The sequence below is a fragment of the Triturus cristatus genome, chromosome 2_1 (assembly GCF_964204655.1).
Source record: "Triturus cristatus chromosome 2_1, aTriCri1.1, whole genome shotgun sequence".
Classification (NCBI taxonomy): Eukaryota; Metazoa; Chordata; class Amphibia; order Caudata; family Salamandridae; genus Triturus; species Triturus cristatus.
The window spans coordinates 1,154,814,253-1,154,827,282 of NC_140581.1; the positions used below are offsets into that span (position 1 = coordinate 1,154,814,253).

General features: G+C 46.2%; 1 protein-coding gene and 1 pseudogene across 1 annotated transcript in view; one reads left to right on the top strand and one right to left on the bottom strand.

The window, feature by feature from the left end:
* SHB (SH2 domain containing adaptor protein B) overlaps positions 1-13,030 on the top strand; it is a 362,891-nt gene that overhangs the window by 252,011 nt on the left and 97,850 nt on the right. The window contains exon 5 of the mRNA XM_085636591.1: positions 134-253. Coding sequence (XP_085492717.1) covers positions 134-253 — 120 coding nt within the window. The remainder of the gene's footprint in view (positions 1-133; positions 254-13,030) is intronic.
* LOC146866498 (ATP synthase F(1) complex subunit delta, mitochondrial-like) lies at positions 8,913-9,919 on the bottom strand (annotated as a pseudogene).

The following is a 13,030-nucleotide window of genomic DNA, read 5'->3' on the forward strand; positions in this document are numbered from 1 at the left end:
CCTCCCACCCATCCACTGAAACCAAATCAATTAGTGTCACTTTTAACAGCTGCACAAGCCCTGAGGTGAATGCTGGTTTGGGATAGGTGTTCACTTAGCTGTGGCCTCATCTCTCTGTCTTCTTGTTTTCCAGATGGTATCACGGAGCCATTAGTCGGACGGATGCCGAGAACCTGCTGCGGCTGTGTAAAGAGTGCAGCTACCTTGTTCGGAATAGTCAGACCAGCAAGCATGACTATTCTCTGTCACTAAAGTAAGTTGATACATCACAAAAAGTTGTGCACCTCTGCAATTAGGTGTTATGTGATGACAACCCATTGTTTCTCTTTTTGACGCCAGTCATGCTCTCTTAGCTCTACTGACGGGTCCCGAATTGGGTCGTGAAGTACTTCAGAGGCACCGTTGGAATGTGTCACCCACCGTTCCTGAATATATTTTAATTTGTCTTTACACAATGGGACCGATTAGAAAATATTTAAATCCGCTTTTCCAGAATGAGTTTTACACCCAGGGCATCCATTTACTCTCTATCACATTCATTCTATATGCTAAATATAGGATTTTCCTGTAAACAAGCATTAGCAAAGCAAATGAGTCTTGGCTATCAGTAGTTTTGGCTTTGCCAATGCATTTTGCTGATGCTGTTCCCCATCAGCAAAAAAGAAGAAAATGCGTATTTGCTGATGTAAAACTGAATCGGCAAAAAAAATTAAGACCAGCACGATGAGGCTCAGCCGGTCACACTCCATTATGCATGTGCATGTATACATAATGACACAACCACAGCCATAGTGAGACCACAAATGTGCATGCCTCCATTTGACATGACACCTATTTGGTTTTTCGTTTGATTTACAGTTCCAAAAGTGCAGGAGCACCATCCTGAAGCAATAAGTTTTAATAAAAATAAAGTGTGCCGTGGTGCATTTTTTTTGAAAAAAGCAGCAAGTAGCAAGGGACCATCCAAACAATGTGTGAAAAAACGTAGAAGGGGTGGCACTGATGGAACTGAGAGGTTAGGCGTGGAGTAAGCTTGGGGTGGGGGCAGAGGCAACAGATGAACAGAATTTGGAAGGGGGCAGCACATAGAGCATAATAGGTGTTACAGTGGAGAAGCAGCACCCAAGGGTGAGTGCTAGAAAACTCCTGCATTTGCAGGGAGTCTTGAAGGGAAAGACAAAAGTAGTTCCCAGAATGAGAGAATAGAAGGATAGTCTAATGAAAAGGATTGCAAAGAAGCTATGCCGCAGGAGAGGGACAACACAAGAATAGAAAGGAAACCCATTGAATATGATGCGTATGCAAATTAGATTGACGAGAAAGACAACTAATGAGTAAAGGGCTGACCATAACTCCACTGGGAATATTGGCATTGTCCACAATAAGTCTTCAACAAGACAGCTAGTGATACTAAAAAATGTATACGTGCGTCAGCAAAAGTCCACATATCTTTTACCTGAGTCAGATAGCATACTTGGGTGATTCAGTCAGTGTGTGGGCAGGCATGTGTGGAGCTACAGCTGAGGGCCTATCTGTGGGTTTCTACCAATGGCTTTAGGCAACCACAGGCAATTGCCAAGTAATGGTTTCTTTTCTCTTTAAAACGTAAAGTACCGACATTCCTCAGTTTTATGGAGGCGTTTAACTGTTAGATGCCGGGTTTCTTTTATGGTGCTAGCTGGATGTCGTTTCTGTTTTATTGAAAGCGATTTGAGACTTGTTAGGAAACAATCCAAAGTATTAGCAAGGTCTCTGAAGTGTGGGACTTTCTGGGAATGTAGAAAATGTTGTCCGAGGGAGAAAAAGACTGTCTGCATGTCAGAGTTGTAATGGATAGAGATGTCAAGGTTAATTGTGTTTCTGTTTTTGAACGCAAGATATAGTACCCTACAGCCACTTCAGAACACTTTCTTATGAATAAGTAGGTATATTGAGAGAATAAGCTCAGATGGTGGAGGTAGATAGCATGAGTCTGAGATGCAGTTAGTACAAGAGGTGGGCGAGTCAACAAATTAACAGGGAGAGTAGAGCCAAGCCAAGCCAAGGGTCAGGCTTGGATCTTAGATCCCGTGTCAAGCCGAGCCCCTGAAAAGATTTGCTGTGTAAATCATACGACAAACCTCACATAAAATATGATAAATTCTCTTCAAAATTCAAAAAAGTGCATTTCTTTTACATGGAAGCTTTGACATTAATAGGGCACATTATCATACTGAACTGAGAAGTACTTATTAAAATTGATAGTTTTCTACCACTGGGAGTCTGAAAAGAGTTTTGGTGAAATAAAATATTTGCCTAACATCACACAATTTAAGCAGGAAGCCATGATTTATCAAGCTTTTCTGGTTTTCTTTGTACAAATCAGCCAGTAAATGGGTATCTGTCTTCCCTTATGTTAAGACTTTGGTTTACCTGTTAGTTCATTTTCTGCAGATTTTAAATACGGCGTGAGCTCGACCCGAAGGCAGGGCCTTTCACATGAGCACCCATTACAGTACACAAGGTCAAATGCATTGTTTATAGGCATGGAGACATTGAGTGATTTGCCCAGATTTACAGAATGTTGAGCCGATGCCGAGACTCAAACCTGGTTCCCCAGTTCCACAACCGGCAGCTCTGACCGTAATACCACATCCTGGGTGGAGTGGGAATGGCAGGCAGGAACCACATGAAAGCTCTGCTCGTTATGGGCTCGAGGTTTTAACAGGACCTTGAGCTGAGACAGACTTCAGGCTCGAGCGTTTCAATGGATCGCCCACCTCTAGTTAGTATCCAATGTGAGGTGTGCGATAACTCATGTAAGTCAGTCTCGTAATGCCCATAGTTGAGCCATGTCATAATCAATAAATATAAACAGAGATGCTCATGTCCAAATCTAATCTTTCTTTTTCCGCTTTTCAACAGTGTAGTCTTTACGCCCATCATACAAAAGCTTTGTTTCTTCTTTGCTTGTTCTTCTGAGTTTTCAGAGTGGGTTGTGATCTATCAGTAGTGCTCGCGCCCTCTAGTGACCTCATCAGACCCTTCCTGCCCAGTGTCTTGTGATCTGCTATGTATCTGTGGTGCTAGCACCATTGACCAATGATAGTAACTCCGCCTCCCGGTGGGTTGAGGAGCAGTGAATTCAAGCAAGCACGAGTACCCGAAGACACCCGGGTCCAAGGAGGCCCATGGAATAACAGCTGGTCACAACAGTCCCTGTGAAGGCGGACCCTTTTTTTTTTTTTATTCAGAAGGATTAGGGATGTGTAATTCGTATTGCTAAACTGTTATAGACAGTGCTTGAAATTGAAATATAGAATTGCAGGTACTCTTTGTCCCAGAGTACCGGTTTGCTACTTGAAAGTGCCATTACTCTTCCATTAAAAGGATTGGAGTAGTGCTGAGAAGTGCTGATACTATCTCTTCCAAGTCAAGGAAATGCAGGTACGTTGTACCTGATAGTACCTGCCCATTTAAAGCAGTGGTCTTGGAGCAAGGCCACTGGAATTATGCGGTGGGAGATTCCAAATTACGCGACAGGGTTCTTTAAATTAGCAAATTATGCGGCGTAATGCAGCACATTTCAAGATAGTATTACTTCGTTATTTTGCAATTTATATACTTGTTAAAACTGTCTGGTCTCAGTTTGTACCTCATTAGAAGCAGTTTAACACTCAAATTCTGCAATAAGCTACACAAAGGTGACCAGTTAACCAGGGGTGTAGCTTGGGAGGGAGGGTGGGAGCGGCTAATGCTCTCCTCCTATAGAAAACTCTGTCTTCTGTGTGTGGATGTGAGTGTACACAAGTGAGTGCTTGCGTGTGTGGGCATGTGTGTATGAACAGGTGGGTGCATGAGTATGTGTGCATGATTTTGTGCATGTGTGGTTTTGCACACAAACCAGTGTATGCGCATGAGCCTGTGGGTGCCTATTTGAGTGTACACATATGAAAGTGTGTGTGTGCGATTGAGTGTGCACTTGAGTTTGTGAGTGTGTGCAATAAAATGTTATCATGATTGTATGTGGCTATGATAATATGTCCCTGTGTACATGAGTGTGAATGTGCTTGTGAGTGTTTGTGTGCACATGAGCATATTTGTGTAGAAATCTGTGTTTGATGAATCTCAGCAGCTGCGCTCAGTCTTTCATGCTTCTGGTCCATAAAATGTGTACCACAGGTTTGGGGTAAATGTGCGCTTTTGCAAATGCATGTTATATCTGTGCAAAGAGTGCGTGCACGTGAGTGTCGTGCATATGCGTGTTTAGGTTTGTGTGTACGTGTGCGCGCCCGCACCTCTGCGTGTGCAAAAATCTGAGTTTGAATCATAGAAGCTCGTGTTACTTCGACTTTAGTAACGTTTAAACCGTGTGAGCTAGAAACAATATTTTTGTTAATCTGCAGTTTATGTAGCAGATGATGGATTATGTGGCAAACATGGCAAATCTATAATTATGAGAAAGATACAGCCCCACACAATCGCATAATTCCAGTGGGCCTGGTCTTAGACGAATCAGTCTTCCGCCTGCCATTGAGCAGGTTGTTTCCAGCTGCAGTTAATTTATTTGTGGGGGATTTATTAAAATAAAATGTTAGTCTCGTCATCGCTGTTGACGGCATCCATGACCTGGTCACGTGATAACGGAAGTCTGACAGTGGTTCAGGTGGGCCTGTGGCGGCCATGTCCACTCTCACCTTTCATCGGATTTCCCCCCAGTGTCCGCGCGCTCCAAAGTTCGCGCCCCCGAGTACAACCTGCACATCATCACATCTATTCTTTCCAAGAACCTGCCTCGTCTTCGCTGACACACAGCAGCAGGCCACTGAAGGCAAGCCCTGACAGCGTGTCAGGCCTCACTTTCATGGCAGGCCACTGAAGGCAAGCCCTGTCAGCGTGTCAGACCTCGCTTTCATGGCAGTGAGGGGCAGGCGTGATCAGGTTGCCCCGGCCTTCCCGTGTTATCTCCAGCCACTTACCTTTACCACGCGCCTTCGGGGGCCTCGGGCTGGGGTTACCCACGCCCCCCTCCCAGCTGCTCGTTTGTTTTCCACCTCACAGGATCGACAGCGCGGGGGTGCGTTAAAATTTAAAGATCGGGGGTGCGGGTTAAGCGCCGTTCCACCGCTGCCTACTCTGTGCCAAGCTGGGTGTAGCCGGCGAGTGGGCGCTTGTACTCCTGCTAATGCCCAGTAAAGTCAGATGGAAAACACTGGGCTAGAAAGGGGCAGTGCAGCTGACAGCCACTGTATTTCCGGTATCTTTGAAAAATAAAAATCTCAACACTATGCAGTAGCTTCGCCTTTTAATAGCTCCGCCCTATGATAATATAGACATTGATAGCTAGTGTTCATGCTGGCAGGGGAAATAAACACTTGCAAACAGCTGATGTTCTGCATAATTTTAGTCCCCGAAGGCATACATAATGTGTTATCGCCATAATTACCTCAAATGGCTGACCCAGAAAATCCTGCACGTTTACCATAAGGATGCATACATATACCTGCGCGCATGCCTGCATACATTAATACAAAGTGACAGTAGAGAGGACCCGCCTAACCTGCTCCTTTCCTCCTCTATTCCAGGCCCTGGGGACGCCATGTCTCGCCCGAGCTCTTCTTAGTCCTTGTTGAGTGTGGTTTTTAATTGTGCTTCTTCCTTGCTCACAGCATTTACTTATTCTGCCTTTTCACTCTTAATTTTCATATTTGGACTTGATCCCATAGACAAGACATGGCATGCCAATTACGCATAGTTCCACCCCCCTTTCCACTTTACAAGTGCTTCTAAATGTGAGTGCATTTCCTTGCTGGAATTGGAAAACAATTTTTCGGGAGCCGAAGTTGTGGCAAGGTGGTGGAGCCTGGAAGGGGGAAGCCACGGGAAGAGAGCAGTATGGCCAGGTACTACCTACACCCCCTCCTCCCCACTCAAGACCCGTGACAGGAGAGAAGTTTACAAATAAGAAGCCCTCATTTGCAGATAGCTGTAGGGGTTAAGGCACCAGCTGCAGTGAGTCTATGTGTATCCAAAATGTTTTAGGGTGGTATAGGAGCAAGACCGCTCAGAGAGTTTATGTTCTTGCTGTAGAGATCTGTGTGTAATCTCTGGTCGCAGTTTTAAACAATCATAACATCGAAGTTTAGTGTGCCTGTAACACAGTATTGTATCATCTGAACGTTAGAATTGCCAATCCGGGTACAAATGCTTGGCGGGTTAAGAGTCCCCTGCAAACACTTGTGTGCAGCTTTCAAAGCACGAGTGAATTGCTGCCGGTTTAAGTTCAGAGTTTTTTCTTGTAACGCTGATAAATGGTTGTCATTTATGGCCAGGAGTGTGCAGCTGCAACCATACAAGATGGAAGAGGAGGACATGGTTGTATATAGATGAGACGCTCTTGAAGCAGAAGCCTGAATGCTGAGCTAACATCCTGCATCACCTCATGTTTTCCCGGTTTACTCCTCTGCTGTAAAGAGCAGCCTTTGTGGGCAGTGTTGTCTTAAGGATTGTTGGGGCCTTGGGCGAGGCATACTTTTGGGGCCCCTCTTTCTAACAGCTTTGAATGTTTTCTGATAGTTGAAGTCCACACCATGCCAAAGAAACTTTCAGAAATGGGGTTCACTCAAAACAGGAGACCTGCCTTTCCAGGGGCTCCAAAAATCCTTAAGGTGACACTGGGCATTGTCAAAGGAAGACAGAAGAAGGACAAAGGTCGAAATATAGAAATAGACAATGGTGAGTTAGAGAGAAAGAATGAACTTTCTGAGGGGGGCCCTTGGAATGTGGGGGCCTTGGGCAGTTGCCCGTGCTTTAAAACATCTCTGCCTGTGGGTGCTGCTGGACTCTTTCCCTTTCAGTTTTTGTGTCGGTGCTTGCTGCCTGCTTCCTTCCTATCGTTGCCCTGGATCAGTGACTGTGAAGTGTGTTGACTTTTGTGCTGGCCCTGGTTTGGGTCACAAATCACCCCCCGTGGCAGCCCGCAGACCTGCCCTTCCACATTCCACCTGTCCTGCAGCGTTGATTCGAGCGGGAAGGGCCGCTTTCTGAAGGCGAAGGCGCGACCGCTCTGCATAAATCTTCATTTGTGGCTGCTGACACTTTGTTTGAATGGCGAGTTGAGGGGGTTATGAGAATGTGTTAATCAAATGGTTGTGGCTGGTCACAGCTTAGTCAGGTGGGGCAGGGGAAACAAACGAACCGACTTGAAGAAGGAGCAGTCCAGTCCAGTTACATGAACTTTGGACCAAGTACACTATAATGTTCACACTGACCGACTGGAGCAAAAATCAGCAATTGTACTGAGCGAATGTTGCAGAAACCTTTTCACCTGCACATTTGACATTGTGCTGACCAGCTATTGCCCCCCCCCAAAAAAGATGAGACGGCAGAAAAGTGTATTTTTGGATGGGGTCCTTGGTACAAATGTCACTTTTTGCCCTGGCTCCTCCTTGGTGTAAAACAGTAGCGCAACAGTGCTTTGTTGTGCAGTCTGGCCCAAACACTCATGCTTGCAGAACATGGGGGCAGGTAGATTATTTCACTTGCTTTTTGTGAAGTAAAATGGTACTTCGAAAGTGACGTCAATGGTGACCAATATGGATAGAAAACCAGAGCACCACAGGGGTGGTGGCGTAAGGGAAAGCAACAATTGCAAACTTTTCCAATTCAGGATAAGCTCTCACCAAGGCAGGCTGCTGGTCACATTGCTCCTTGTGCAGCATATTTATCAATGCAGGGGTTTAGTTTATAATTAAGTCGTACCCGGCAGGTATGCTGTGCATATACAAATACAGAATAAAAAAAACACCCTTATTTGACGGTTTGAGACTTGTTTTCCCGAATGACAGCACATTTTCGGGCTTGTCAGATAAAGGATTCTGTCAATAATTCATTGTTTTACTATTTGTTGCTTGGCTGCCAGTAATGTCCACCCGTTCTTTGAAATGACCCCAGGAGACACTGATGTATGGCTGTTTAATTCATCCCCACGGACAGTAATATTAGGGCATGTCTCACTTGTTTTTGGCCAAACGATCTGCTGACCGACTATATGTAGCAATGCTTAGGGGGCTGTGAAAAGCTTCGTAACCCTCACAAACCTATATCTCCAAGTACAGGCAAAGTATATTAGCATTTTCTACTCACAAAAATGGCCTTTGGACTGGTGAACACGAGCGTACAGCACTGGGGAAGAGACGAACTGCCATTTCTGTTTCAAATTTAGAGCCGACACTCACTTATTGACATGATTTCTTCTCAAATCACTAAGGTGTATTTTGGAAATATTTCAGGTAGAAAATGAAAGTGCCACAGAACATGAATGTTTAATAACTGTGTTGATAGCTATACATTTAAAAGGTGTGTACCATTGTAGTGCTGTGATTTGTTCAGAATAATAGCCAGAGCTATAGAAGGCAAATTAAAAAATCAAGACTGCCCCAGGTATAAAGCAATGCAGCCATACCGTCTGATCTCAGCCAATCAGCAAATTACTTTGTGCTTATTTGTACTCTGTAAGGTTCGCCAAATACTTAACAACTTAACGTTGCTTCACATGGACACACTTAGGCCTGTGATTTGTGGGCTTTTCCCAGGGAGGGCCTCTGTGTTGAGGGTGGTTATTAGACAGCTAGGGTCCGAGGGCGTGTGCATGATGTGGTTTACAGACTGGGGTTTTTACCCTAGTTGGTGCTAAGATAGCCAGTTTGCAGTTTCCCTAGCTCCTACACCCCGTGCACCCATGGAAGCCTCCTTCGTAGGCACTCTAGTGCCCTGCTCATCGAGGCACTGACTCGCAGGCTTCCAATTATTGCCTTTGTTTTTTGGTTCTTTTTCCATTTATTGTGTCTTGTCAGTCTACAACATAATACTCCGTACAAAGGGAAATGAAGTGGAGGCGCATGGAGGGTGCATCTGGGCTTGAGGACACTAGATCACTCCAGGGCTTTCAGGATGGCCTGGGTCGCCTCCAGAGTAATCAGTGCCTCTGCTTTAGCCCCCTCGTCTGATGTCCTTAACAGCTCTGACTGCGCCTTCTCCAAGTTTGCCCTTGCAGTATTGATGTCAGCCATGTCTAAAGTATAAACTTCCTCTGCTAGCTACTGTACCGGAAGTCTGGGTTGACCGTAACCCATCCGCTGCTCACAAAGTACTTTGAAGCAACCCATTCATCACTGAACACGGTAACGGCGCCGGGGGCCAGGACACGGAGGGTTGGGACATGAGCAGGGAGGATACCAAAGTCTCTGGTCATGGTGGGGGGGCATCCAGGGTCGGATTGGTAAGGTGGGCACTCTGGCAATGGGCCGGTGTCTGAGATGCACTTGTGGGTCCTTTTTTGGGCAGTGTGGAGGCCAATTTGGGCTGAGTCTGTGCTGTTACAGATGCCGCCAGCAGCCCAGTGGGGTCCTGAGCGGCCTTTCCAGAGGCATATGGGCCTCTGTTGCCTCACTTTTACCAATAGGGTGGAGGTGTCATTCCCAGTCTCTTGCTGGGCCAGCCCATTAATGTATGCAGATTGAGCAGGAGGCGTCTGAGCAGAAGTGGTCTCACTTGCATTCAGGTGTGGTTCACCATTGTGAACTAATCCGTGCACAAAAAGTCTTGGCAACATTTACATTTTTTAAGATCGCAATGAAGTTAAGAAAACATGCCTCTTTTAGAGAACCCCCCCCCAATCTTTTCATAATACTTAAAAACGCGGACGCAGTGTTTTACAAAATGTTGCAATCCACAAATGTGGGCCTCTGTTTTTTAGGTTGACCAGGCCTATTCTTGATCCCAAGCCAACCCTGGGGACATCCGCTTGCTTTACACTTGTACCATTAAAGAAGACCTCCATCAGGGAGCAGACGGTGAAGTTCATGAGCTCTGCCGCCACCGCTTGCCAAGCCTGGCAGAGCAGGGCGGGGAGCAGGCGGCGGACGACAGACAGCTACATGGCGGACATGGGAACACTGGCACCGGAAGCCGCATCAAAGATTGCCTTTTCTTTTAAACAATCTACTGGATCAAGGTGTGCTGCACCTATACCTTTATAACTGCATTCTGAGAGCGTTCTTAAATCAGGGGTTGTGAACATGGGCCTCATTTCTTTTTAATGCCCTTGACAATTTTTTTATCCCAGTCCAACCCTTGATAATACGAACATTTGTTATTTTTACTGCTTGTGCCCAGTAAAGTAGTTGGCCTGAAGCGCTATGTAAACTGTGTCATTAGTAGTATATTCTATCACATGGACCAGAGCGTGTCACCCTGGATTTCTGTCAGTAGCGGCTGCTACCGACCAGGGGTGGTGGGGTGAGGGCAAGGGGGAACGAGGGAGGGGCGAGGGGTATAATTTAAAAAAATGTGCACTTACCTCTTTATCGCCGGCCCCGCCTCTTTGTTGTCCGTCCTCCTCTCGGCAAGAAGTGCACAGCCTCCCAGAATCCCCTGACCAAACACAACGTTGCCTTATCAACGTTGTGACTGGTCTGAGCGCCGTTGTTCAGCGCTCCTAAAGGGGATGACAGGCTGTGCGTGTTCTCCACCCGGGCTGTAATACAGCCTGCATTGAGAACATGCAGAGTGCGCATGACGCTTTGGCCGGCACGAGATGGCTGGCCAAAGCGTCATGCGCACTTTAGGTGCTGCCAATATCCCTCCCCCTGTGACGCTGGGAGCCCAGCCCCACTCGCCTGGCTTCAGCTGCAAGATGAATAAAAAAAAACAAATGATAATAACGAACGTTATTCTAATTTTATTTTTTGCATTCAGTGGGGCGACGCTCCTTTCGTAGCCCGTGGCAGAGGCATGCGCAGTAGAGAGGGCCGTAGTAACCTGCCGCTGCAGGGTCCCCCCCTCCCCTCCGTGTTTGACTCGATCTCTCATCGGATGCCTCTCCGCCGCAGTAACAGGTGAAGTGGCGGCTAAAAATACCAAGGGGCCGTGTTTGTTGGGAAATTCCTGCTCTGCTCGGGTCAGCCGAAGTGCAGCGGAGCAGGGCGGCTGTTAAGTGTGCTTTGGCATTTATGTCTTTACGGCCTTCTGTTCACCCTCAGCCTAGGATTGTAAAGGTGTAGGGGGCATTTACTTAGGCCATAAAAAGTGTGCATACCATCGCTGGGCGCCTAAATAAATACTTTGCATTTTGTAGATAAAATGAGCCTCTTAAAGCTGGTGTGAAGTGGCTTAAGGAAAGCTATTAATGTGGAACCTGAAAGAGGAAATACCTGTTGGCAAACCCGCCAGAAGCCCTGCGGAAGCTTTCGGCGCTGTAATTGCCCCCCCCCCCCCACCCCCCCATGCAGACAGGTCGGGAACGGCCATGCAGTAAACCCAGCGTGTGTTGCCGAGTCATCTGTGGTACCTCCACCTATCACGGTTGAGGGCGATTCGAAGGTCAGGTTTGCATGCCTCGTCACCGGTTGAGTTCACTCTATTTTATGTATATATTCTCTTATGGAACCCTTAACCTTGTGTTACCAGTGCGCTGTACACGGAACAAGAGAATAACATTTAAATTTTAAAGTTAAATCAAACTGGATGAAAAAAATCTAACGAAGAAAAAATCAAACGGGAAGAAAAACAGCTCAACCCAACAAGCTCAAGATCGCTTGCAGACAGGATCAAAATAGCCTTTTTCAGTGAACAGTGTGCAGAGACACTAAAGTAGTCCTTGTCCAGAGTGCTTAAAATCCTCTCACCAGTCACCATTCCCATTGAATAATCTCACATTATGTACAAGGGTTCTGTGAGGATCCTCTACGAGTGGGCTTCCCCATTGCTCCTCTTGATCTCTCAGATCAACCTTCTCCATTCCATTCATTACCCTCTGCACACTCTATCCTTGCAGCCTTCAGTCCCATTTTAGAGATATGATTCACCTAACTCAGGGCTCTGAGACCACTAGGATTGCTGCTGTCCGCGATACCAATGACATTGACAACTGTGGCAGAAATGTGAGGGAAGTATCGGTGGGCTAACGAAGCATGTTTTAGATGAGTGCATTTGGAAGTTTCCAGGGTTGAGCACATTCTTTTGTTGCTGTTTATTTGTTTTGATCTGAGAGAGTATCATTAGTAGTATATTTTCACTCTCTTTATATGTGGCATTGAGCATGAATAGATCTATATAAAGCCAGCTCTACTCCATTCTGCCAGTGTTACCCTGTATGTACAGTTACATCGGGTGAAAGCAAACTGCTGGCATATTGGCACCTGTCCTCCCAGGTGCATTGTGGTTGATGCATGTTAGAAATGGGGTCTCTATGTGGCAGAGGTATGCACCCTGTCCAAGTAGGGACACCCAGTCCTAGGCAGGATAAGAAAGTTACACCCTTAGAATAACTCACACTCACCCCCTTGGCAGCTTGGCAAGAGCAGTCAGGCTTATTCCCAGAGGCAATGTGTAAAGTATTTTCACACACACAAACACACACAGTAACACAGTGAAAACACCACAAAAGTACTCCGCACCAGTTAAGAAAAAATTCCAATATTTGTCTGAATAAAGCAATACCAAAATGACAAATATCCTACATACACAATTCAAGACATGAGTTTTCAAAGGTAAATAAAGTTATAGTCCTTTAGAAATCAATGTTTGTGCTTGACCAGGACAAAGTACCTTAGATACATTAAAAATCAAAGACGATTTGTGAAGCAGATGAGATAAGGCATCCAAGGCAGGTGATGTGTTGGTTCCATTACTGCTATGCCGGTCGTTGGCACATTGGGGCTCAGGGACAGTGCATTGCACAGAGGAGGTGATGCATCACTGCAGGCAGTGATGTGTTTGTTCCTTAAGTCAGTTCAAAGTTGTTGAGCCACTAACACCCAGTGACAATGTGTGGCGCAGGGTCATGATGCATCAGTTGCGGGCACAATACCTTTGTTCCTTGCTGCGGTGCTGTGTCGTTGATGAAGTTGGTGCCCAGAGGCAATGCTGGGTGATGCATTGAAAGTCAAGTCACGCTGCATAGATTACACAGCGGTGAAGCGGTGCTCGAGACTCGCACAGCGGTGATTCTTCGGAGGTGCTGCAGTGAAAAGAAGGGGCCTATGTTGAA